Source organism: Mastigoproctus giganteus, chromosome 3 (assembly GCF_048544385.1).
Source record: "Mastigoproctus giganteus isolate SK-2022 chromosome 3, ASM4854438v1, whole genome shotgun sequence".
Classification (NCBI taxonomy): Eukaryota; Metazoa; Arthropoda; class Arachnida; order Uropygi; family Thelyphonidae; genus Mastigoproctus; species Mastigoproctus giganteus.
In genome coordinates this window covers 234,387,450-234,414,172 of record NC_143577.1, presented here as the reverse complement: position 1 = coordinate 234,414,172, position 26,723 = coordinate 234,387,450, and the positions used below count along the sequence as shown (strand labels likewise).

Genomic DNA, 26,723 nt, shown 5'->3' with positions numbered 1-26,723 from the left:
AAAAAAATTCTGCCCCTTTTGCCTTGCACAATCTTCCAGAGCCGAATTGATCGACAAGACTCTCATCATATACTCCCTCCTATCGTGTGTGGGCAGAATTGCAGACACTTTCAAATTCAAATATAAACAAAATGTTCAATACAAGCAGTGTTCAATATAAACAAAATGTTCTTGGGGAGGGTAATAGGGTTTTTCGGCGCATCGATGGCTATAGAAGGGTTTAGCCTTGTGACTTCCCTCCTCCACTGGGTGCACCTCTGTGTTATGATAAAACTAATTGTATCCTTACTTCCAATAACATTTCCTTCATAAAAAAATTCCTTTATGTTAATGTACAGGATTTACTGATAAATATGTAAATTAGAATCAAATCTTTTATCTATCCATTAGCATTTTTATCCTATATTCTTAAAATTAAGTTTAATAATTTAATTTAATAATTGTTAAATAATTACTTATGAAATATATTTTAAAATTGTCAAATTATTTAATTTAATAATTGTTAAATAATTACTTATGAATTTTTTAAAAATTATTAAATAATTTTATTTAATAATTAAATTGAATAGTTTAATAATTACTTGGTAGAGGGCGTCCACGTGATTGTTCATTATTATGTTAATGAATTGATAGATAATACACTATTATATTACGTGGTAGATTTTAAGTAATTTATTATTGTAACGATACAATTTAAAAAAAGGCGCACTATAGCCATAGTACCTAATGCTCCAATTAATAACCATACGCGCACACACACATTTTAAAGACTTCAACTAACTTAATGCCAAAAAGTTAAACAATTTATGGCTACGTCTCTGGAACCCACTGTTTCTCTTCTTCAGGCCTATTAACGTGATACTGGAGTGGAGTTTCTTGATCCAGTTGGGAAAGATCCCAGAGTTAAGAGTCCTGAAGACGGGAAACAGTGAGTTCCCGAAACCCAGCCATAAGTTTTTGGCATTGAGGTGGTTCAATCCTTTAAATTGTATCATTTTAATAATAAATTACTTAATCTAGCATTTATATAATGCTGTAGTAGTTATCAATTCATTAACATAATTCAATAATTGTTCTTCAGCCTCTTGAAAAGTGGTCCTGTGAACTACTGTTATGCTAAGGCCCAACAGATATTTAAGCCAACCTGCAAACAACCGATGAGTAATGAAATGGAGTTCCAACTTGCTGGAATAGTGTAGTGGTATTTAGGAATAAAAAAAAATATGGGTTATTATTTAAAATACAAGGGCTGTCCAATAAGTAGTGGCAGCTCTGCAGTGTACACACTGCTCATAAGCATGATCACATGGCTTGAGATTGGCACACCCAGGGTCCTGAGCTGGATATCATCATTCTTCTCTTTCTTGGTGATTCCCTTCTCTCTCGCTCTCTCTCTCTCTCTCACTCTCAGAAATTTTTTTTTTTTTTTTTTACCTGGTGCAGCAAAAGCCTCGGGCTTCCTTACACCATATGGCTGATAATGATAATACATATAAAAGGGGAGACGATAGTTGTACAGAGAGGAAGAAGTTTTTAATTATATGCGAATGGGAAAGTGATTTTGCTGGACCGAGACTTGCTTGCTACAAGTGCTAATAACGTTTTTTTTTTTTTTTTCGTTTTTTTTTTTTTTTTTTAACAAAGAAAACCGCTCGATGAAGCCTGGCTCGACCTTACAAGCCACAACACAAACACCAGTCTAATGAGTGACACCACCGAAACGCCCCTTCCAAAGAGAAAAAAAAAACACTGCAAAACCTAATCAGTATGAAAGCGGTGAATTATTGCATGCAATTGAGCATAATTCTGCATGATGTTTTTTCAGTAGCTAATATTATAAATGCTGCGTACTGCCACTCGTACCTGGAATGAAAGTTGCCTCAGCAATATGACGAAAGCGTCGCCTTTTCTTGGAGACTACCCTTGCGCGACAAAGCAAGGTATCATGAAGACATTAATAAAAATAAATTTTCTGTTTATACTCCGAAATTTTCAAGTTCTTCAAGACTACTATCCAAGATCTGTATTTGCTTGCAGGAAATCTCTACTTGCCTCTAATCTTCAATGGCAGATGTGTCTTCTTACTCTTACAACTTACAGTTATTCTCCTCACCATAAAGACATTTGACATTTTTCATCCAATTTTGCCAATCTGCTCTCGTTCTCCAGTTACACTTCTTTTCCTTGATCTCTGTTATTTGAACTTTCTAAGAAGTCGTCCCTCTACATACTGCTGCCATTTCAGTGAGGGATTGGTAGGAACGAACTTTGCTTCGGTGCGGGATTCATCTTTCTGTTTTCATTTTTTTTTTTTTTCTATCATCTTTTTCTCTCTTTCTATTTTTATCTTTTCTCTTTCTATTTCTTCTATTGTACTTCGGGAAATGAGAGACTTTATATGTGATTCTCTAGTGACCAACCTCTTTTGGAAGGGATTTCTATTATGCGCTAACTCAGCATTCTGATGGGCCTTTCCGAAAGCTTGAAGTGTAGAGTAGATGCACTCGAAGGAATTAAAATCGCGGACCCATCAAGCTCTTAGCTGTCCAACTCAACGCCAGAGACCGCACTTGTGCCTCAGAAAAAACAGCAGCAATCCCCGCTTTCCCCCAGCAATCCAAGGCAAGGTGCGCTAGTCCCAGAGGAGGAAGTTATTGTCAGTGATTATGTCAAGAAAACGGGAAATATTGTATATTGTCAAGAAGGATATGTGGAACAGGAGCAGGGTATATCTCCCTGATTCAAAAGTAGATTATATTGTGGTTGTTTTAGGAGCATTAGTGACTAAGGCCATATTTCTCATGTATATTGTCTGTAAATTGCATGGATTCTGTGGTCGTTTTCTGTTTGCTGGAAGAACCAGTTTCCGAGAGAAAAACCATGCTACCCTCGTCTGAGATCGACTAACTCAGTCACGTTGTGAAAAAGGTTCCTTAAAAATTCCTAACGTCACGAACGGGAGTCAAACTCAGGTCCCATCTTTATTGTCGTTATTGGAGTTTATGAGCATTAGTGACAAAGACCATATTGCTCCGTATACAGTGTAAATTGCGTGTATCTGTGGTCAATTTTTGTTTGCTGGATGAAAAACCCGAGTTTCCAGGAGAAAAAACCATGCTAACCTCGCTGAGATCGACTAACGCACCACTGGATAAAGGAGTGATTGAGTGGGAGAAGACAGAGTGGCTATCAATGGACGCTGCTCATCGCAGGCTAATGTTATTAATGGTGGAAAAAAAAACTCTGCTGCCCACGTTTGAGGCTGATTAACCCAGCCACGTAATGAAAAAGCCGATAAAAGTTCCTCGCGTCATTGTCTTAACGGGATCTGAACCCCCCCCCCCCTTTTTTTTTTTCAACCTGGTGTGAGGAGGACTGTGGTTATAATCACTGTGCTATCCGCGCAGACAGGTAAATCGATCAGAGAACACTCAGTTTATAAACATAATACACAAAGATAGATGTAGTAATTCTAGGGTGACCTTAATATGACAGTTTTTCCCCCCACTCCTGGGTATCAACCCCACAAGGCTATTAGTGTGGAATTTGCAATACCCCTCCCCAAGTTAAAGTTCTGGGTTCACCACAGTCAGTACCAAATGTAGTTGAAATTAAGTAACAGGTATGATCAATGCTCTTACTAGCTTGCTCGTGCAACGACCTTTTCCTACTCATTTCGGAATGCATTGACATATGTGAACTAATAGGAACAGGTATAATATATGAAATATTATTAAAAAAATAATAAAAATCATCATTTGTTTTTAATTAATTTTATGTTAGTCAGTTATGCAACGACAGATTCTTCCCTACCACCATTCAATTCTCAAGCGAGGGCCCTATGCTGTTTAAATAACCATTAAAAATTAATAGTCGGCCTCTCAAGGCCGGCTATCGCAGGTTGTCAGAAGACTGAGATGACTCGACTGTTGTGTTTCAATGTTTGTTAAATATTTAGTGATATGCTGGGGATTTTTTTTACTGAGTAATAGCGAAGTGATTGTGTCAATATAATTAAACTGACTATCAAAATATTGGAGAAAGAATCAAACTCATTTCTTGAGGAAAAAGTTAAAAAAGTTACTGCATCTGGGGATTTTTATATTTATCTGCAGGGAAAATGTTTGATATGATAGTGGCGTTGGAGCACGTGCTTATTTAATCAATATCTATTAGTAATACGTATTTATTGATTATATATTAATTAGAAACAATCTTATTATGTATGTGTGGAATTAGATAGATTAAACATCAATCACGTGAATTGTTTCTTATGATTATTTTTGGACTTGGAAAGCCATGGAATTTATGTGTGGTGTGATTTGACAGATAATTGTCGAGCTCATCCCTTTCAGGCTGCACGTGACCATTAACTTTGCAATGTTGTGTTTGCACCTCACTGTATCTCTATCTTAAGCAATATTCGGTTCTTCTTACACTTTTAATCTCTCCAGAAATAGTAGTAATAGGCTTGTCAGCTAAGCATGACTTCTTTGAAAGATGTATTACCTGATTTTGCTTCGGGACCGTTGGATATCTATCGTAAGAAGGCTAGCTTCGACTGGAGAAAAATGAAAGTGCTAATTGAGGGTGAAGATGTAATTCGGTTTCAGGTAAAAATTATAATCTGCATATTGATTAACATATTGTAAAGTATTTGTTGGGTCTATTCTAATGCCTTTATTATTTATTTTTCAAATAATTGTGATCGTAACACCTTGCTGTTTCTTATGGGCGATTCCCTAATAAAATATAAAAGTGGGCGTGGTTTATTTTTTCTTCAATATTCACCAATCAGAATAATTCCGGTTTCTAGAGAAAGTGTAATCACAGAAAACATGGAACTTTTTCATGTGCATTAAACAACAACAAATCATGTGCTGAAAGGGTTTAATCGACAGTACTTTGATTTTATGGGACCTGCCAAATAAATATGACATGTCCCATAAACTTTATACATATTTACCTGGCCAACCTCACCGATGTTACAAGTCCAAAAAAAAAAAATATATATATATATATATTTTTTTTTTAAACTGAAGATTAACTTCACTAATATTAATTAATTAAATTATGCATTCGTAATGAATAAACGTATTACTTTTTAATTAATTTTTATTCTTATGCATTACTTTTTACATTTGGCAGATCACTGGACGAAAAAAAAAATAATTACCCATATTCCATTCATTTTGGTATATTTGAAAATGTGCCTTGAAGAAATTTTGAATTTACTTGCCAAAAAATAAATGTTTTTAATTAATTATTATTATTATTTAATTTTTTTGTGGAGAGATGCTAAGCTTTTCTCCTTAAACAAATTCTAAATTTTTCGCAACTGTTTACTTTATAAAATTCCTTATAGTCCATAGTTAAGTTTATGTTGTTGTAATCCTGGTAACATTAATAAAGATTGTATTCTGTTGTATTATTAATTTAAAAAGCAAGACTTTCAGTTCAGTTCATTATTGAAGTGAACCCGAAGTCTTGTATCAGGAAAGTTTTTTTTTTTTTTTTTTTTTTTTTATGGTATCTTGGCCCCTCAGGCTTGTTACAGACATTCTTCCAGATATAACAGCTAGGGATTACGAGTGGGAGTCTAAAATGCTGATGGAACTAATACAAGGACTAATAGATTAACAGTAGCCACTGGCAGAGGTGAAAGTAATTCTTGCACTGCTTCTATTGGAATGAGCAGCAGTCTGGAAAACAAGATGCAGGTTATTTCAGAGAATGCTGGGCGTCATTGCGGTACAAGTAACACATGGGTTGCTAAGAATAGGAAGAGGGTAGCTAAGAATAGGAAGAGGTGCATGTATACTTGCGTGTACACCAATGCTAGGAGTTTGGTAAATAAATTTGATGAATTTGAGGCATTGCTCAAAACATCAAAGGCAGATATTGTTGGGATATCAGAGACATGGTGCTACACAGATATAAGGAATGCAGAACTGGAATTTGGGGAGTACAATGTGTACAGACAGGATAGGAAGGGAGGAGGGGTTATGCTATTAGTTAAAAAACACATAAAATCCAAGGAAGTGAACCAGTCGACATCGCTGGACAGTGCAGTGTCGAGTCAGTTTGGTGTGACATAAGCATTGGGAGATCAAAATTGAGAGTAGGAGTGTGCTATAGGCCTAATGACTCTGATGAGTATAATAAGAAACTTTACAGGGAAATAGAGTGGACCAGTAAATCAGAGAGTCTTATAACGGGGGATTTTAATTTCCCAGATATTGACTGGAATTTGTGGGTTGGTCACTCACACACTAGCAAGGCTTTTGTGGATTTACAGATGATTGTTTTCTACATCAGCATGTTCGGGAGGCAACTAGAGGGAGTAATACTCTTGATCTGATTATCAGCAGTGATTCTTCATGCATTAAAAATCTGCAGATAACGGAACCACTAGGTGGCAGTGATCACAGTGTGCTGAAGTTGGATTTACTCAAAGAGGTAACTACCATCAGGGTTAAAGGGAAGGGTTTTTGCTTTCGTAAAGGCGACTACGATGGTCTGAGACAGTATTTAAATTCTATATAGTGAGACAAATTGATGATGTTACCAACAGCAAATTCAAAATGGGAAGCATTCAAAGAACTTATCTTGGAAGCTACTAGGCTTTACATACCAACTAAGAAATATTGTTCAAGGTTTAGGCCTCAAGGGATGTCAGATAAACTAATGAGACATATGGCAGAGAAGAAAAATGCATGGGATACATATAAATTAATGGGTGACATGGAATCCTATGATAGATATAAGTTGGTCTGTAACCAAGTCACAAAGGAAATTAGGCAGGCAAAGGCAGATTATGAGAAATCCTTGGCAAAGGATGCAATGAAAAACAGAAAAGAGTTCTTTACCTATGTAAACTCTAGAAGGAAGGGGATAAATCAGATTGGTCCACTGGATATTCATGGTTCAACAGTTGAGGATCCTGCTCAGGTGGCTAACAAACTAAACGAGTATTTTGCATCTATATTCACACATGAGGAGTTATTCAGGAAGGGGAATGCCAGAGGTGAAGTGAGCTAGATGATTTTGTAATAACTGAGAGGAAAGTGGAGGAGAAATTGTTGAGGATAAACATAAAAAAAGACACCCGGGGTGGATGGGATCTATCCAGTTATATTAAAGGAAGTAAGCAAACTCTTATCCATAATTATGAGAGCTTCTTTGGACTCAGGGGATGTACCCATAGACTGGAGATGTGCAAATGTGACCCCAATTCACAAAGGAGGATCAAAGGCTGACACAAGTAATTATAGACCTGTGAGTTTAACTTTTGTTCCAGGAAAATTAATGGAGGCACTGGTCATAGAAGCACTGCATGATCATCTAGACAAGACTTCAGTTATAGCTTGGACACAGCATGGTTTTGTTAAGGGAAAGTCTTGCCTGACCAATTTGATTGGATACTATGATGCAGATACAAAAGAACTGGATGCAGGGAATAACTTTGATATTATATATTTAGATCTTAGAAAGGCTTTTGATATTTTTGCACATGGAAGACTGCTGCACAAATTGGAGCAGTGTGGCATCGGAGGCAAATTGCTGCTATGGATAAAGGTATGTTTGAGGGTGAGAAGATAGAGAGTGGTAATCAATGGACACTGTTCATCGAGGACTAATGTTATTAGTGGAGTCCCTCAGTGTTGGGTCTGTTGTTTTCTGTATTTATAAATGATATTGATCATGGTATATGAAGCTTAATGTCCAAGTTTGCAGACAATACAAAAGTTGGTAGGGTTGTTAAGGACTACTGATGCTATGCTGCTGCAACAGGATCTGGAAAGGTTGAGCAGATGGGCTGAGAGGTGGCAAATGAAGTTTAACACTGACAAATGTAAAGTACTACATATGGGAAACAGTAACCCCAGAGCAATGTATCAACTCTGTGGTAGAGAATGAAAAGGACTTGGGGGGGTGCATTAATTGTGCAGGCAGATATGAAGTTTTCTGAACAGTGCAGACGGGCGGCACGAGTAGCCCATGGTGTCTTGTCAATGATATACAGGAATTTTTCTACCAGTGATAAAGAGGTGATTATTCCCTTGTATAAGACAATGGTCAGGCCACACCTTGAGTGCTGTATACAGGTCTGGAGGCCTCATTTCAAGAAGGATGTAGAGCTGCTGGAATGAGTACAGAGAAGGGCAACAAGATTAGTAAATGGAACAAAGTGTTGCTCTTACGAAGAAAGGCTTAAGTTTTGCAAATTACAGTGTCTGGAGACTAGGCACTGGTGAGGTGATCTGATGAGAGATGTATAAAGCCTTGAATGGTTTGAGTATGCTCAATGCCGATGGGATTCTTCCTCTTGCTCAGAATAATCACCTGAGAGGGCATAAATTCAAATTGAAGACAGACAGATGTAGGATAGATGTGCGGAAATTTCCCTTTAGCCAGCGGGTAGTTGGTTGGTGGAACAGACTTCCATCCCTTATTGTGGAAGTTGATAGCCTAAATAAATTTAAGGCTCAGCTGGACAGGTATTTCGAACGAACGAAGGGGTGAAATGGGAGTGGTTTTTTTTTTTTTTTTCTTCTTGGCTGATGCTGCATAAGCTTGCTTTCTTGCATCATATGCCTCTACTAATGCTATTCAGGTCTCAGTTGTGAAAACACCCTCCGTAGCCTAGTGCTCAGGAGTGGGAGTGCAGTAGCACGTTCTTTGAGTAGACCGGGGTTCAAGCTGCTGACTGCTAAATATGGTCTATCTGCCAACCTGCATTTGACCAGTGTAGCAGATTATTGTCCATTTCCTTCAATATGAACCATTGAGGAGACTTCCATCCTGCAGTGGATTGATAATGGCTACAGTTTACCTTATTTTTTTTTTTTTTACTTGTGAATCAAGTGGATAAAATTTTGGAAAAGTCTGATATTCTGTCAATCCATATCCTCTGCATGCACCTTCATGATGGTGGGACTGTTAGTAACCCTGGGTATACCCCTATGTGCAAGGTCTAAAACACTGCACCTAGTATACTGGAGGTGACCACCCATGTGTGAACCAACATGGACAGTGCAGTGTCTACATCACACAGAAGATTGGCTAACCCTTTGTTACCAGACAATACTAGCTTGCAATGACTCATCATCTGGTTCAATACTACTGCTTGTTTTAAGTGGGATTAACATGAAATTGTAATGTATAAATTGTATACTAAAGTTGCAGGGAACAACAAGTTTAGGACAGTTAGAATCAAAAAATAAGATTCAGGCTGAACAGGATAAAATGATCTTGGAAGAATTTCAAAAATTGTTTCTGAAGTAATTAAATAGAAAAAAGATAGGTCTTTGAACATTATAATGATAACCAAGAGTTGTAAAAGTTGTAATTACAAAATTAAAAACTAGTGAGCAAGTTCAAGAAGAAATGATTAAGTCAGTCAAGCCTAAACTTGAACTAATAAGTTTTTAACATGAAGAAAATTAGGAAAAGAATACCATTAGATATAGAATTTAAGGAAGTAATGACATAAGGAAATTCAAAAGAATGGTCTAATCACAGAACTCCCATGGGGAAAAGGTCCTATGGTAATAGTATACAATGTTCGCAGTGAAGTAGTGAAGTATCGGGGGAAAAAATGTTGGAATAGATGTGGAAGAAAACTTGGAAAGAATAGAACACTTAGTTTGGAAGAATTTAGAACATCTATAAAACTTTGTCACAAGCAAAAATTCTAAGAGAGCAGTGTATAACTGGTTGATAGAAGGAATAGTAAGGTCAGTATGTGAAAAGTGGAATAAATCACTTGGGCATATGTTAGAATATCTATTTATTTCAGATTGGAAATTACACACAGAAAGGAATCAAACATTTTATGTTACATTCTTATTTCATCTGTGATTGCTATCATTGCTGCTTCACTGATGAAGTGATAAGAATATATCATGATGAAATGTCTAATTCCTTTCTACTTTAATTTCCAAATGTAAATAAACAGATATTCTGACCTAGGTAAAAGTTCTTTAATCCTTCTTTTTACAAGTTTACATTACCCATGCCTCTCAAGCAACATCTAAAGATCAGCATGAGACCCACCTAGAAGCCAACAAGCTTTGAAATGGTGCCGTCTGGGCGGTGGTATCCACTGAGAATAAGTAACAGTAGTCTTCTCCACTGGTGAAGTGTTACTTATTTGAGGTAGTACAATAGGCAACTCATTGTGAAGGCATTCACAATATGAGATATAACCAAAATGATGCCAATTTTGGTTATAGTTTGGTTAGATTGGTAAATATTTGACTTCATAGTTGATAAAGAATTTATTGAGAGATGTTGAGGATAAATGTGTGGATGATATGGAACATAATTTAATAGGATTGAATGAAAGCAGCTAACCAGGCAATGACAGAAAAAGTTTGAGAAGTCAACCCCAATAGCATAAAGAAACGACCAACATGAAACAACAGTGCATGAAGGCAATAGTGCATTATAGCCTAAGTTGCTGATGCACCAATAAATCTAACAAACAACAACAACCATGAAGGCAAGGAAGTTTTATCAGAGAAGACAAAGAATGATAGATAAGAAAATAAAAATATATAAAGAGCAATATAGGGACCCTAATCCAAATATAGTATTAGGAAAAGAATAACTGGCAGTTATTCTTTTCCTAATACTATATTATTCAAGAAAGAACGCTTATAAAGCATCAGTCAAAAAAAAAAACCTTTTCTCTGACAGTCAGTCTAGTTCTTCCTTGAATTTATTCAAACTATCCACTTCCACAACAATAGATGGAAGTTTGTTCCAATAATCAACCACCTGCTGGCTGTAGGCAAACTGTTGCATGTCTATCCTGCAACCATCCTTTCTCAATTTGAGTTTATGGCCTCTTGTGTGTAGCAAGAGAAAGAATACCATCATCATCGAGCTTGCTCAATCCATTCAAAGCCTTAAACACTTCAATCAGATCACCTTGCAGGTGCCTAGCCTCCGGACACTACAGTTTGTAGAACTGAAGCCTTTCTTGTTAAGACCACCCTTTTGTTCCCCTCACCAATCTCATTGCCCTTCTTTGCACCTGTTCCAGCAGATCTACCTCCTTCCTAAAATTAGGCCTCCAGATGTGATGCAGTACTCAAGATGCAGCATAACCATTGTCTTGTACAATGGGATGATCACCTCTTTATCCCTACTAGTGAAGTTCATGTACATCATGTAGCTTGTTTGCACTGCTCAGAGAACTTCATATCTGACTACGCAGTTACTCCCAGATCTTTTTCATTTTCCACTGCCCTGGGATTACTGCTACCCATACGGCACCTTGCATTTGTCTGTGTTAAACTTAAACTGCCATTTCTTAGCCCTCCTGCCTAATTTTTCTAGATCTTTTTGCAGTAGCTCTGATCACCGTTAATAATCAACCTGCCAACCTTTATATCACTTAAACATTAAGTATTGATATACCTTCATCAATATCATGTAATAAATATAAAGAACAACAATGGGCCTGTTGAACCCTGGAGAGCTATACTAATAATATTAGTCCATGAAGAGCAGTGTCGATTAATAACCACTCTGTCTTCTCCCACTCAACCATCCCTTTATTCATAGCAGTATCAAATGCTTTCCTGAAATCCAAGTATATGATATCAGAATTATTTTTTACATCCAGTTCCTTTGTTACAATATTATAGTAATCAATCAGATTGGTCAGACAACACCTGCTTAACAAATCTATGCTGTGACTGCAGTATAATTGCATTCCTGTCTACATGGTCCTGTATTACTTCTTTAACCAAAGATTCCATTATTTTCCTGGAACAGAAGTTAAGCCGACAAGTCTGTAAATACTCATGTCATCTTTTGATCCCCTTGTGAATTGGGGCTGCATCTGAACGTCTCCAGTCTGTAGGGACCTGCCGTGAATACAAAGAAGCTGTCATAATTATGGTTAAGGGTTTGCTTACCTCCTTTTCTGCTTCCCAGAAATATACTTGGATAGATCCTATTCACTCTGGGTGCCTTTTTAATGTTAAGCTTTCAATAGTTTCTCTTCTACTTTCTGCTTAATTATCACAAAATCTTTTAGCTCTGTTATATTTTGGTGAATGTCTAAAATTCTCCTCCCTAAAAACTCCTCATGCATGAATGTAGATGAATGTAGATGCAAATTACCTATTCATTTTCCCAGCTATCTGAGTAACAGCACATGTGAAATATGTGATTTCTGAAGGTGCAGAATCAAGAAAGGAGCCAGAAGAAATTACAAGAATAACATTAAAGAGAACATACTCATTCAGTGAGATATAAGTTAGAGACATTGTGGAAGAAAACTAATATGACATTGGTGAAGGGTCAACTCAGCAAAAACAGACATTTAATTGTGAAGTTAAGAGGACAACCAATAAAATACATGCAAAAGATGAGGAACTTGGGATTGTGAATAGATGAGAAGCTGTCATAATGGTAATGACATCTATTTCTGCCTACATCATGTGAAAGAAATGAGAAACACCATCAGAAGTATTGTTTATGAAGATAGGAACAGTTACAAGAATTAAGCTGGTAGGAAAGGTAAAATGCTAAGGATCTAGTTTTCAGAATCTTTGTTGCTGTGTTAACTTATGTTGCAGCAACATGGTATTAATGTGAAACTAATTCCACGTTAAAAAACAGTTAGCATTAGCAGTGGCATGTGATGCAAGAAAGCAAGCTTATACAGCATCAGCCAAAAAAAGAACAAATAATAATAAAAAAAAAATACTTCCCATTTCACCTATCCATTCGCTCCAAAGTTTGTCCAGTTCTCCCTTGCATTTATTTAAGCTATCAACTTCCACAATGACAGATGGAAGTGTATTCCAGCAATCAACTACCCGCTGGCTAAAGGCAAATTTCTGCACATCTACAACTGTCTGTCCTCAATTTGAATTTATACCCCCTCAGGTTCGTAATCTGAGCAGGAGGAAGAATTTCATCAGCATTGAGCCTGCTCAACCCATTCAAGGTCTTATACACCTCGATCAGATCACCTCTCAGGTGCCTCGTCTCCAGCTGCTGCAATTTGCAGAGCTTAAGCCTTTCTTGGTAAGAGGACCCTTCGTTCCCCTCACCAATATTGTTACCCTTCTCTGTACGCACTCAAGCAACTCTACATCCTTCCAAAAAATGAGGCCTCCAGACCTGTACGCAGTACTCAAGACATGGCCTGACCATTGCCTTATACAAAGGGATAATCACCTCCTTTTCCCTACTAGCAAAATTGCTGTGTATCATTGACAATACCCCATGACCTGCTGTGGCAGCCTGCTCAGAAAACTTCATATCTGACTGCACAATTATCCAGGTCTTTTTCATTTTCCACTACCTTGAGTGTAGTACCACACAGTTGGTACACTTCTATGGGGTTACTGCTACCCATATGCAGAAATCTTTATTTGTCAATGTTAAACTTCAGTTACCACTTCTCAGCCCATCTGCTCAACTTTTTTAGATCCTGTTGCAATACCATTCTGTCGTTAATAACACTGCCAACCTTTGTATCATCTGCAAACTTGGACATTAAGCCTGATATACCTTCATCAATATCATTGATAAATATACAAAACAACATTGGGCCCCAACACCTAATCCTGGGGGACTTCACTAATAACATTAGTCCACAAGGGGCAGTGTCCATCGATTACCACTCTGTCTTCTCCCACTCAACCATCCTTTTATCCATTGTAGCAACTTGCCCTTAATGCCATACTGCTCCAGTTTGTACAGTAGTCTTCCCTGTGCAACAGTATCAAAAGCTTTCCTGAAATCCAAGTATATGATATCAAAATTATTTTTTGCATCCAGTTTCTTTGTGACCTCATAGTATCCAATGAAATTGGTCAGGCAAGACTTCCCCTTAACAAACCCATCATCCCCTTAACATCATCTAGATGATCCTGCAATGCTTCTTTCATCAGTCACTCCATTTTTTCCCTGGAACAGAAGTTAAACTAACAGGTCTGTAATTATTTTTGTCACCCTTTGATCCCCCTTTGTGAATTGGGGATACATTCACACATCTATAAGACAGGAGATAACTGGGATTCTGAATCAACTAGTGACCCAATACATCCAAAGATGTATTGTTCCCGTTTCCTTCTATGCCTCATTTATTTGGTCTTCTGCCCCAAATACCTAGGAAGTTTCTCAGTGTGGAATACTGGGTGATCTGGTGGTTGACTAGGATTGCTGGGAAGCCCTTTACAATTTCAAAATCCATACTGTATACAAACTTAAACGTAGCTCCATGGATAAAGATGGTCACCATGTGTAACATCAGCACTCTTGCACAACTTCTGACTGGGAGTTTAGATGACCCAGAAACTGATAATCTTGTGGTCAGGCCACGCCCTGGCACCCGGCTGTACTATCCTCAGAGTCTCCGAAGCGCTCTACATCACACAGAGGGATTAAGGTGGATGTTTCCTGCCAATACTCTGGAGCTCTTTAGAGACTTCAAAATCGACCCGAACAGGTACTGCCATGACAAAACTTACAGGAAGCTGATAGCAGCAGACTTTTATACTACTCTACAAATTTAATGAAGAGGAGAGTGTACATTTCTGTGGAATTTGTGTCTATGAACTCTTGATCATCTGTAATGAACGATTTTTGTGTCAACTGACTGTTGATGTATTTATTCTTATGTATTTATTGATTTATTTATTCTTATGTATTTTCTGATTTTCAATGTTGCAGTCTAATTTGTTGTAGGATGTGTGTATTAGCCACCCTCCTATATAATGTCTGTACAGGGGTATTAGATAAACTGATAACAATAATAATCTCAAGTCAGTGGGGACCTCCCCTGAGCCCAAGGGTGCTCTCATAATTATGGCTAAGGGTTTGCTTACTTCCTTTGCTGTCTCCTTTAATATAACTGGATAGATCTGATCCAACCCAAGTGCCTTTCTTATGTTTAACTTAATTTCTCCTCTACTTTGCTATCAGTTATTACAAAATCATTTAGCTCCCTGTTACAGTTTAACAAGCTTCTGTCCTCCACTTCCCTACAGAATTCCTCCTGTGTGAATGTAGATTCAAAATACTCATTCAGTTTGTTAGCTATCTGAGCAGGATCATCAACAGTCAAACCATTAATATCAATTGGACCAATCTGATTTGTCCTCTTCTTTCTAGAGTTTGCATAAGTAAAGAAGTCTTTGCTGTGTTTCTTTGTATCCTTTGCCAAAGATTTCTCGTAATCTGCTTCGCCAGTTATTAGCCATACAATGTATGTGCTGTTATGTATAGTGTCTAATGATATCCTGCAGATCTTAGGAGAGGTTCTGCCAGACTTGGAAGTTTATGCAAAGAGGATTGAAGTATTTCATAAAAAAAAAAAATTGTGTTGAATCTGAAGGTGTAATATTAGAAAATATTATTATTTCCTAATAAAATCAAAAACAAATGGTTCTTACAGGAGGCTAAATGCTTTTGTAATAGCAGAGAGGAAATTAGAAAAACTTTTTAAAGTTAAACATAAAAAAGGCATGTTGGGTGGATGAGATCTATCCAATTATATTAAGGAAAGCAGCAAAGTAGGTTAGCAAACCCTTAGTCATAATTATTAGAGCATCCTTCCATTCAGAGGAAGTCCCTGTGGACTGGAGATATGCAAATGCTTACCCAATTCACAAAGGGTGATCAGAGGGTGGCCAACATAATTCCATACCTGTTAGCTTAACTTCTGTTCCAGGGAAAATAATTGAGTCACTGGTTAAGGAAGTAGTTCAGAACTATGTAGATAGGAATGCAGTTTTACTTCAGTAAAAGCACAGGTTTGTCAAGGGGTTATCTTGTCTGACCAACTTGGTTGCATAGTATAATGCAGTAACAAAGGAACTGGATATAAAAAATAATTTTGATATCAAACACTTTGATTTCAGAAAGCTTTTGTTACTATTCCACATAACAAACTGCTGTATAACTTGGAGCAGTATGGAATTAAGGGCAAGCTACTGCTATAGATAAAGGGATGGTTGAGTGCGAGAAGACAGTTTTATTATTGGACACTGCTCATCATGGACTATTGTTATCAGTGAAGTTCCTCAGCGTTTGGTGCTAGGCCCATTGTTGTTTTCTGTATTTATTAATGATATTGATGAAGGTAATATCAGATTTAATGTTGTTTGGTTTTTTTTTTGTTACTGTTTGGTTTTTAGGAGCATTAGCAACTAAGGCCATATTGCTCCAGGATATGCGGTGGTCATTCCCTGACCTTTCTGCATCCTCCGTATTTGGTGGTGACGGGCTCGAACCCCGGTCTAATCAAGAAGCGTGTGCTACTGCCGCTCCTTCCCACCTGGCTACGGAGGCGCCTCAGATTTAATGTCTAAGTTGGCAGATGGTATGAATCTTGGCAGTGTCATTAATGACAGTAATGATAGTATGCTACTGCAACAGGATTTAGAAAAATTTGGAAGTTGGACTGAGAAATGACATTCAAGGTTTAACATTGACAAATGCACAGTATTTTATATGGGTAGCAGTAAACTCAGATTAATGTACCAGCTGTGTGGTACTACACCCTGGATAGTGGAAAATGAAAAGACCTGGGGTAATTGTGCGATCAGATATGAAGTTCTGTCAGCAGTGCAGACAGGCTGCCAGGACAGCACATGGGGTTTTGTGTATGAGATACAGGAACTTTGATTTTTTTTATGAATGATGAAAACCCCAAACACGAAAGGTATCAAAACCTATAGTACTTAGTACCGTGCATGGGTTGAAGGAGAAGTATGATTGCAGGGATAAGGAAGTGATTATTCCATTGTATAAGGCAGTGGTCAGGCCACATTATTATTATTATTATTAAATCAGTTTATTGACCCAGTAAATATGGTCTGTACCCCTTACATGGCCATTCAGCCAGGAGGGCGATCTGTAATACAATTAATTATTTACATTCTATATAAACAAACAAGTTTACATTAAATATGAAAAATATAAATCAGTGGATGTCAACTTACATAAATAACAGCCACAAATATGAAATATTTACAAGTTTCAGTAGCCGATTTAACAGTAAACAAATTTACAAATTTAGGTATAGCTTTTTCAGTGTGAGTAGATGCCGTAGCTCCATCCACTTGAAAGTTTCCTGTAGTTTCTCCGTTCTGTATCCTTTTGAGTCACAGAACTGGTCTAGATCAAAGATCAATCGCTAGTCTGTTGATCAGCTGGATAGTGTTTCCGGGGAACATAGCACTTAGGCAACCTAGATTGTCTAGCCCTGTTTGAAGAGGAAGCCAAGGGTCTGTCTGGCAGTGTCCTGCTGTCCTTGGAGTCCTAATGATGTTGTCCATTCTGGGGGCATCTATGTGTCCAGTTATGAGTTTAGTGAGTGTTACACCTTCAGTGATTATGTGTCCAGTTATGAGTTTAGTGAGTGTTAGAATATTTTGGGCAGCAATCTGATGTTTCCAAGGCATCACGTCTAAATTCGAGTAGAGCACCAGTCTAGAGATGGTATACTGTCTCCCTGTTATTCTGTTAAGCCATTTAAGGATCCAGTACTCTAACCCGAAAAATTTGATGAAGTGGGTTTTGGGCTCTGAGGACCAGATGATGGAGGAATATAATGAAATAGGATAAAGGCAGCGTTGGACATATCAGATGATTAGCTGAAGATTATATAATCCTGTGAGCTCTTGGCGTAGTAGCCACATTGCTGCATAGGTTTTCATTTTGGTGATGCTTAGATGCTGCTGAAATGTGAGGTCCTCATCCCACATTAAGCCTAAGTCCTTATGTGAGATGACTTTTGCTACAGATTCCCCTTCAATACGGATTTGTATAATGTTCCTTAACCTTTTGTCTGTAAAGGTCATTTGGGCTGATTTAGCGTGATTAAGTTCTAGACTGATTGAGTCTAGATACATTTCTAGTTGTATTTTTTGATTGGTCAGTTTATTGACGGTAGCTGCTCGATTAGGATTAGATGATGTTATGTAGAATTTAATGTCGTCTGCATAAGACAAAGTCCTATTGTGATGCAAGGAAGGGTTCAAGGGCTGCAGCAAACAGTAACGGGGAAAAGGACCCCTGACTGTGGTACTCCTCTAGTGACCAGGTACCTATATTGATAGTTTTGATGAATGATTAGAAGCTGTCTGTGTTTTAGAAGTGCTTGTAAAATTTGTAGAGCATTACCAGTCATGTTGAAATAGTTCTCCAAGATATGTATTAATGCATCAATACTGACATGGTCATATGCTGCTTTTACATCGAAGATGACATCAAGTTGCGCTTAGCTGCTGAGGGTTCTCTCTATTCTTGTGTGTCAATCAGGTGGGTACTAGTAGACCTGCCTTTGATTACTGCGTGGAGGTAGGGAGGCCTGTGGTTGAAGCAATGTTCTGTAAGTGCTGGCTTAATGGCCTTCTTTACGGGTTTCAGGAATTCACAGCTGATGGCGATTGGCCTGTAGCCCTTCGGATGCTTATGTTTTGGCACTGGGCACACAAAGTGTGTGTTCCAGATTTCTGGGGGATCTGCACTAGTGATACATACAGATGATACAAAGTTTGACAGGGTCGTTAATGTCAGTAATGGTGGAATGCTACTGCAACAAGATCTAGAAAAATTATGCAGATGCACTGAAAAGTGGCAGTTGAAGTTTTACATTGACAAATGAAAAGTACCAGCTATGTGGTACTACCCATTGGTACTCAGGATAGTGAAAAATGAAAATGACCTGGGGTTAATTGTACAGTCAGTTATGAAGTTCTCTGAGCAGTGCAGACAAGCTGCCAGGACAGCTTGGGGGTTTTGTCAATGAAATATATTTGAATTTTGTTAGCAGGGATAAGAAGTGATTATCCCATTATATTAGGCAATGGCCAGGCTACATCTTGAGTACTGCATACAAGTCTGCAGCCCTCATTTCAGGAGGGATGTAGAGGTGCTAGAATGGGTACAGAGAAGGGCAAGAGGATTGATGAGAAGAATAAAGGGATGCTCTTACCAAGAAAGGCTTGGGTTCTGTGATTTGCACTGTTCAGAGACTAGGCACCTGCGAGGAGATCTGATTGAGGCTTTGAGAGAATTGAGCAAGCTCATTGCTGATGGGACTCTTGTTCAGACTACACCCATGAGGCATGGGCATAAATTCAAGAAGGATGGTTGCAGAATAGACATGCAAAAGCTTCCCTTTAGCCAGTGGGAGGTTGATTGCTGGAACAAACTTTCATCTGTTGTTGTGGAAGTGGATAGCTTGATTTTCAAGGAAGAACTAGGCAAACTATTGGAGGGGAGAATGGTTTTTTTTTTTTTTTTTGGCTTATACTGTATAAGCATGCTTTCTTGCATCATTTGCTACTACTAAATCAACATCATATCAGTGTAGAGATAATTAAAATTGAGATACAAAGAGGTTGAGAAAAGAATAATATATAATTAGCAAGGGAACGACAATGGAAGGAATAAACAAACAAACAAACAATTTAAAAAAAAAAATGGATTGATTGTTATAATGAATGTAGCATTAGCATTAGTAGAGGCATATGATGCAAGAAAGCAAGCTTATTCAGCATCAGCCAAAAAAAAAAAAAAACCCACTCCCATTTCACCCCTCCGTTCGTTCGAAATACCTGTCCAGTTGAGCTTTAAATTTGTTTAGGCTATCAACTTCAACAACAAGTGATGGAAGTCGGTTCCACCAACCAACCACCCGCTGGCCAAAGGCAAATTTCCGCACATCTATCCGACATCCGTCCTTCCTCAATTTGAATTTATGCCCTCTGAGGTGATTATTCTGAGAAAGATGAAGAATCCCATTGGCATTGAGCATGCTCAAACCATTCAAAGCCTTATACACCTCTATCAGATTACCTCGCCGGTGCCCAGTCTCCAGACTCTGTAATTTGCAAAACTTAAGCCTTTCTTCGTAAGAGCAACCCTTTCTTCCATTTACTAATCTTGTTGCCCTTCTCTGTACCCGTTCCAGCAGCTCTACATCCTTCTTGAAATGAGGCCTCCACACCTGTATACAGTACTCAAGATGTGGCCTTACCATTGCCTTATACAAGGGAATAATCACCTCCTTATCCCTGCTAGAAAAATTCCTGTATATCATTGACAAGACACCATGAGCTACTCTTGCAGCTCGTCTGCACTGCTCAGAGAACTTCATATCTGCCTGCACAATTACCCCCAGGTCCTTTTCATTCTCCACCACTGTTAGTGTAGTACCGCAGAGTTGATACGTTGCTCTGGGGTTACTGTTTCCCATATGTAGTACTTTACATTTGTCAATGTTAAACTTCATTTGCCACCTCTCAGCCCATCTGTTCAACCTTTCCAGATCCTGTTGCAGCAGCATAGCGTCAGTAGTGTCCTTAACGACCCTGCCAACCTTTGTATCATCTGCAAACTTGGACATTAAACTTGATATCCCATCATCAATATCATTCATAAACACCGAAAACAACAACGGACCCAACACTGAACCTTGAGGAACTCCACTAATAACATTAGTCCACGTTGAGCAGTGTCCATTGATTACCACTCTCTGTCTTCTGCCACTCAACCATCCCCTTATCCATAGCAGCAATTTGCCTCCAATGCCACACTGCTCCAATTTGTGCAGCAGTCTTCCATGTGCAACAGTATCAAAAGCCTTTCTAAGATCCAAATATATAATATCAAAGTTATTCCCTGCATCCAGTTCTTTTGTGACTACATCATAGTATCCAATCAAATTGGTCAGGCAAGACCTGCCCTTAACAAAACCATGCTGCGTCTGAGCTATAACTGAATTCTTGTCTAGATGATCCTGCAGTGCTTCTTTAACCAGTGCCTCCATTAATTTACCTGGAACAGAAGTTAAACTAACAGGCCTATAATTACTTGTGTCAGCCTTTGATCCTCCTTTGTGAATTGGGGTTACATTTGCACATCTCCAGTCTATGGGTACCTCCCCTGAGTCCAAAGAAGCTCTCATAATTATGGCTAGGGGTTTGCATACTTCCTTTGCTGCCTCCTTTAATATAACTGGATAGATCCCATCCACCCCAGGTGCCTTTTTTATGTTTATCCTCAACAATCTCTCCTCCACTTTCCTCTCAGTTATTACAAAATCATCCAGCTCACTGCCAATGTTTACTTTACCTACATCATTCTCCTTCCTGAATAACTCCTCATGCGTGAATGTAGATGCAAAATACTCGTTTAGATTGTTAGCCACCTGAGCAGGATCCTCAACTGTTGAACCATCAATATCCAGTGGACCAATCTGATTCATCCCTTTCCTTTTCGAGTTCAAGTATGTAAAGAACTCTTTTCTGTTTTTCTTTGCATCCTTTGCCAAGGATTTTTCATAGTCTGCCTTTGCCTGCCTAATCTCCTTTGTGACTTGGTTACAGACCAACTTATATCTATCATATTTTTCTTCTCTGCCACATGTCTCATTAGTTCATCTGACAACCATTTAGGCCTAAACCTTGAACAATATTTCTTAGTTGGTATGTAAAGCCTGGTAGCCTCCAAGATTAGTTCCTTGAATGCTTCCCATTTTGAGTTTGCTGTTGGTAACATCATCAGTTGGTCCCACTGTATAGAATTTAAATACTGTCTCAGACCATCATAGTCGCCTTTACGAAAACAAAAACCCTTCCCTTTACCTCTGATGGTAGTTACCTCCTTGAGTAAATCCCACTTCAACACACTGTGATCACTGCCACCTAGTGGTTCATTTATCTGCAGGTTCTTAATGCATGAAGAATCACTACTGATAATCAGATCAAGAGTATTGCTCCCTCTTGTTGCCTCACGAACATGCTGATGTAGAAAACAATCATCCAATAAATCCACAAAAGCCTTGCTAGTGTGCGAGTGACCAACCCACAAATTCCAGTCAATATCTGGGAAATTAAAATCCCCCATTATAAGACTCTCTGATTTACTGGCCCACTCTATTTCCCTGTACAATATCTTATTATACTCATCAGAGTCATTAGGCCTATAGCACACTCCTACTCTCAATTTTGATTTCCCTATGCTTATGTCACACCAAACTGACTCGACACTGCCCTGTCCATCGATGTCGACTGGCTTCACTTCCTTGGACTTTATGTGTTTCTTAATTAATAGCATAACCCCTCCTCCCCTCCTGTCCTGTCTATCCTTTCTATACACATTGTATTCCCCAAATTCCAGTTCCGCATTACTTATATCTGTGTGACACCACGTCTCTGATATCCCAACAATATCTGCCTTTGATGTTTTGAGCAATACCTCAAATTCATCAAATTTATTTACCAAACTCCTAGCATTGGTGTACACTCAGGTATACATGCACCTGTTTCTATTCTTAGCTACCCTAACACAACCCATGTGTTTACTTGTACCGCAATGACTACCAGCAGTCTCTGAAATATCCTGCATCTTGTTTTTCAGACTTCTGCTCATTTCAATAGAAGCAGTGCAAGAATCACTTCCACCTCTGCCACTGGCTACTGTTAACCTATTAGTCCTTGTATCCCCCCCCAACTAGCAATTTTCCAACCCACCTAACACTGCCTCGACAGCATCAGCAAAAATTCTTGCACCCTTTCTATTTAAGTGTATCCCATCCCTGTAGAAGCAATCTCTCCTGTTAACAAGTACAGTCCAGGCTGAAAAAAATTCTACCCCTTGAGCCTTGCACAATCCCTCCAGGGCCGAATTGATCGACAAGGCTCTCATCATATACTCCCTCCTATCATGTCTGGGCAGAATTGCAGACACTTTCAAGTTCAACCCTAATTCACGGCTTTTTTTCAACAGTGACCTGTACTTGCTAAGTAATTCCGCCGGTCTCCTACTCTTAATATCATTAGTGCCAACGTGTACAACTATATCACCTTTTGTGCCCTTAAAAGATGATATCCGCTCTACAACATCATCAACCTTTGCCCCTGGCAGACATACCCTGGTCCTATTCCACCTATCCTTTTTACAAAGTATGTTCCCCGTTTCCCTGACAATAGAGTCACCAACAACTACTAGTTCCTGTGGGACCAGCGCATTCTGCCTAGGGGGCTGCTTCTGTGTTGCCTGATGACCAAGTGCAAGCTCTGGCGTTGATGTGGGCAGCTGAGAGCTTGATGGGCCCCTCAATTTATTTTCTTCGAGGGCATCCACCCTGTCCTTCAAGCTCTCATAAAGGCCCATAACAACGCTGAGTTGTCGTCTGATTTCCTTGCACTCCTTACATCGTGCACACACAAAGACATCCCCCTTGGCAGTATCATGTCCCGTACCCGACTGCTCCGCAAACATCAAGCAAACAGTGCATTTTAATAGACTGTGATTCAGAGGGCAACTGCCCCCCTCAGTTCTCCCCTGAACCACAGCACTCCCATTAGCTTGAGCCTTTTGCTTCGCTGCTCTGGTCAGAGTCATGATTCCGATTTAATTCAATAAAATTCAAAACAAAAATTAAATCCTTAAGTTATATCTCAAAACAGTTATGTTATATATATTTTTTTTTCGGTATCTAGTGTTTTCTACGAGTTCCCTTTATACAAACAACTTCCGTATCACGTAATGTGTCTTATTAACAAGTGGATGATGAATGACTCCATGATGGTGAGGATGGAAATACAGATGGAGGAACTGAGTTGAGTTGTTTGCTCTTCCATCTGGGGTTAAGTGACGACAGTACTAATACAGAGTACAGTATAACAATTTCTAGAGATGTAGAATTTTATTTTAATTAAAGTGTTTAATTATAATCTGAAGTGTAAAAAGTACACAGTATATATGATATGTGTGTATGGGCTAAGCACAAGGAACACTCTTATTTGAGGATTGTATAAATGCAATGTAACATAACAATGTGTTTGTCATACCCAGAAATTTTGTCAATTCATAAAATTTTCATTTTCTACTGAATGCATTATGAATAGTTAAATTACAAAAGCACACCAGCATTTCATGCAAGTGCTTTTGTAATGACAGCTTTCACAGCAAGATGTGCAACTTGTAGACCTCCACCTGCCTTTTGCATACTGCAAGGCTGCAGAAATGGGGAAAGGGCATTTCTGTGCACTCCCTTATGAGTCACAAATCAATTAATAAATATAGATATGGAAGAATGTAGATAAGTCAAAAGCTTTTCCATTTTGTGGAGGTGAGTTGGCTAACCACTTGAAATATATACACTACCAGATAGTGTTAAAGATGCATGCATCTTTTGATATTATATAAAGAGGTTATTAAAACTTAAGAACTTTGTACTTACTGTATTGATTATAATATACATTAGCAAATAAGTTCCATAATAATTTCAAAATTATATATTTACAGAAAAATGTCTGGAATACTTTGGAAGCTGATCCATTATTTAAACAGCATATTGCACAGGAAAGGCTGTGGCAAGAAGAACATCATGTCTGTTTCCAAAGAATGAAACGGCTGCTAGAATATGATTTTCTACCTCTTGACCTGATGCTTGAAAAACCTATTTTAAACCACTATCTTAACTGTTGTGTTGGAATGTTTGACTGGTCTCTTGGAATTAAAAGGACTTTGGCTTTTGGGGTGAGGTATTTCAAATATGACATGAGAATTTGCTTTTTCTAAAAAAAAAATCAAATAAAATAATAATAGCATACATAAAAGGAGCAATCAGGAGTTAGCATTAAACATTTAATTGTCCATAAAGAAATCCCTTTAATATAATTGCTTAAAAACATATGTATATGACCGTGGAATTCAGAGCTAACCATTTTTATTTTAAAAGAAAATGAGTGAGTACTGCAAAATGCTTATATGTTATATTGTAATAACACTTATAATAGCATTTGTTTGATGTTGTTTTTGTTGCTCCCTTTTGAAATCCAGCATAAAATACTATACAGTAGATAATGGATATAATGCTGAAAATTTAAATATCTTTAGTAAAATTTCATTTCAGATTACCTTTACAGGTAATCAGAAAGGAAATTTTACAGGAATTGGAATTCCCAGTCCTTGAAGCATTCGTACTAGTCCAGAGAAAACCCATATATAATTGTCAATGCTCATTATCAATAGACGAGGATCATTCAGAAAGTTTTGTCAAACATATAGTTCCTGTAATCTCATACTCATGAAATTCTGTTCAGCATGTTCAGACCTCTCTATGTAGTTTCCACTCACAGCTATGCGTGTTTCCCATCTGTGTTTCAACTTGAAAATCCCCTCCTTGTAGATGTCTGTATTTTTCTCGTGAAACCACTCAGTCACTGCATGTTTCAGATGTTTATCATTCACAAAATGCATCCCACAAAGATGCTTTTTCAAATTTACAAACAAATAAAAAAAAAAAAGTCAGATGGGGCCATATTAGGTGAATATGGTGGATGCAGCAAAGACTTGAACCCCAGTTTGGCTACTGTTGTTTCTGTCAGTTCATTTGTGAGTAAGACATTATCATTCAGCAACAGCACTCCTTGGGACAGCATTCCTCATCACTGCTGCTTGATGTTTTTTCGTAATTTAGTTAATAGATCCATGGAGTATCTCCCCTTCACAGTTTTGCCCTTTTAAAGGAAATCACTGAGCAATACTCCAGAACAATTCCAGAAGACTGTCAACGGAATCTTCCCAGCTTAGGCTTGCACTTTGAATTTTTTTTAGGAGTAGGCAACCAGCATGTTGCCACTGTATGGTGGCAACTTTAGATTCTGGATCAAAATAGCGAACCTAATATTCATCAGTGGTAACAATTCAGGCAAAAAAAGTCTTCATTTGAAGTGGCACACTCCAAAAGAGACTGGGAATGTTCACTCTTTCCTCTTTGTGACTATCACTCAGCATTCTTGGAGCCCCACAGAAAGATACTTTTGTCATGCGTAGCTACACATGTAGGAGTGCATGTACTGACCCAGGGCTAATCTTTACTTCATATTATGGTCTTTCATAACTGACTTATGCCACTTGTTGACCATTTCCTCATTTTGGGCTGTTGCTGACTGCCCATTCCTTGGGTCACTTTTAATTCTGTCTCAGCCATGCTTAAATTCAATAAACTACCTCTGGATTGTACACTCTGATGGAGTAGATTCACCATATACATTGTTCAAATGCTAAATGATTTCAGATAATTCCACATTCTCTTTTGTTAGGAATTTTATAACTGCTCGCTGTTCAAATTTTTCCGGTTTGGCTTGATTGTCAGCAGGCTTCACAATTGCACCTGCCAAAAAAAAAAAAAACAGAATAAGTTATATAGCTGAAATTTTGTACAGATTATCTCCTGCTACTATTACTATGTCTATTTGTACTTTTGTACCTAAATCTATAATATGCATTTCACAAAACTTTTTGAATGCCCCTCTTACCTTTAATTTTCAATGTGATGCTCTTGGGGACAGCATTATTGGTCCCTATTTTTTACCAACAAGGCTTTCGGGAATGGCATACCTTCATTTCTGGGGAACAATTTGTGGAAACTATTGGAAAATGTACCCCTTGAAGACCAGCAGAGGATGCAATTTATTCACTGTAGTGTATCAGCCCACTTTTCTCATGATGTTTCTAACTTATTAAATATGGAGCACAATAACCAGTGGATTGATTGGAATGGCCTTGTACAGTGACCACCACAATCTATGACTTATTCTACAGGTATTACCACACAAAGAAAACTGAGAAATCATGTTTTTTTGGAAGCTGCCAAAACTATTAAGTCAATGCCTATGAAAATAGCAGCTGTTATCCATGCAAATGGTGGCTCAACACAGTAT

At 38.1% G+C, this 26,723-nt stretch overlaps 1 protein-coding gene across 1 annotated transcript in view; it reads left to right on the top strand.

Annotated features, from left to right (window-relative positions):
- Positions 1-4,369: 4,369 nt before the first annotated feature.
- LOC150088856 (peroxisomal acyl-coenzyme A oxidase 3-like) overlaps positions 4,370-26,723 on the top strand; it is an 82,518-nt gene continuing 60,164 nt past the window's right edge. The window contains exons 1-2 of the mRNA XM_090370943.1: positions 4,370-4,613; positions 24,301-24,534. Of these exons, the coding sequence (XP_090227069.1) occupies positions 4,485-4,613; positions 24,301-24,534 (363 nt within the window). The 5' untranslated portion in view covers positions 4,370-4,484. The remainder of the gene's footprint in view (positions 4,614-24,300; positions 24,535-26,723) is intronic.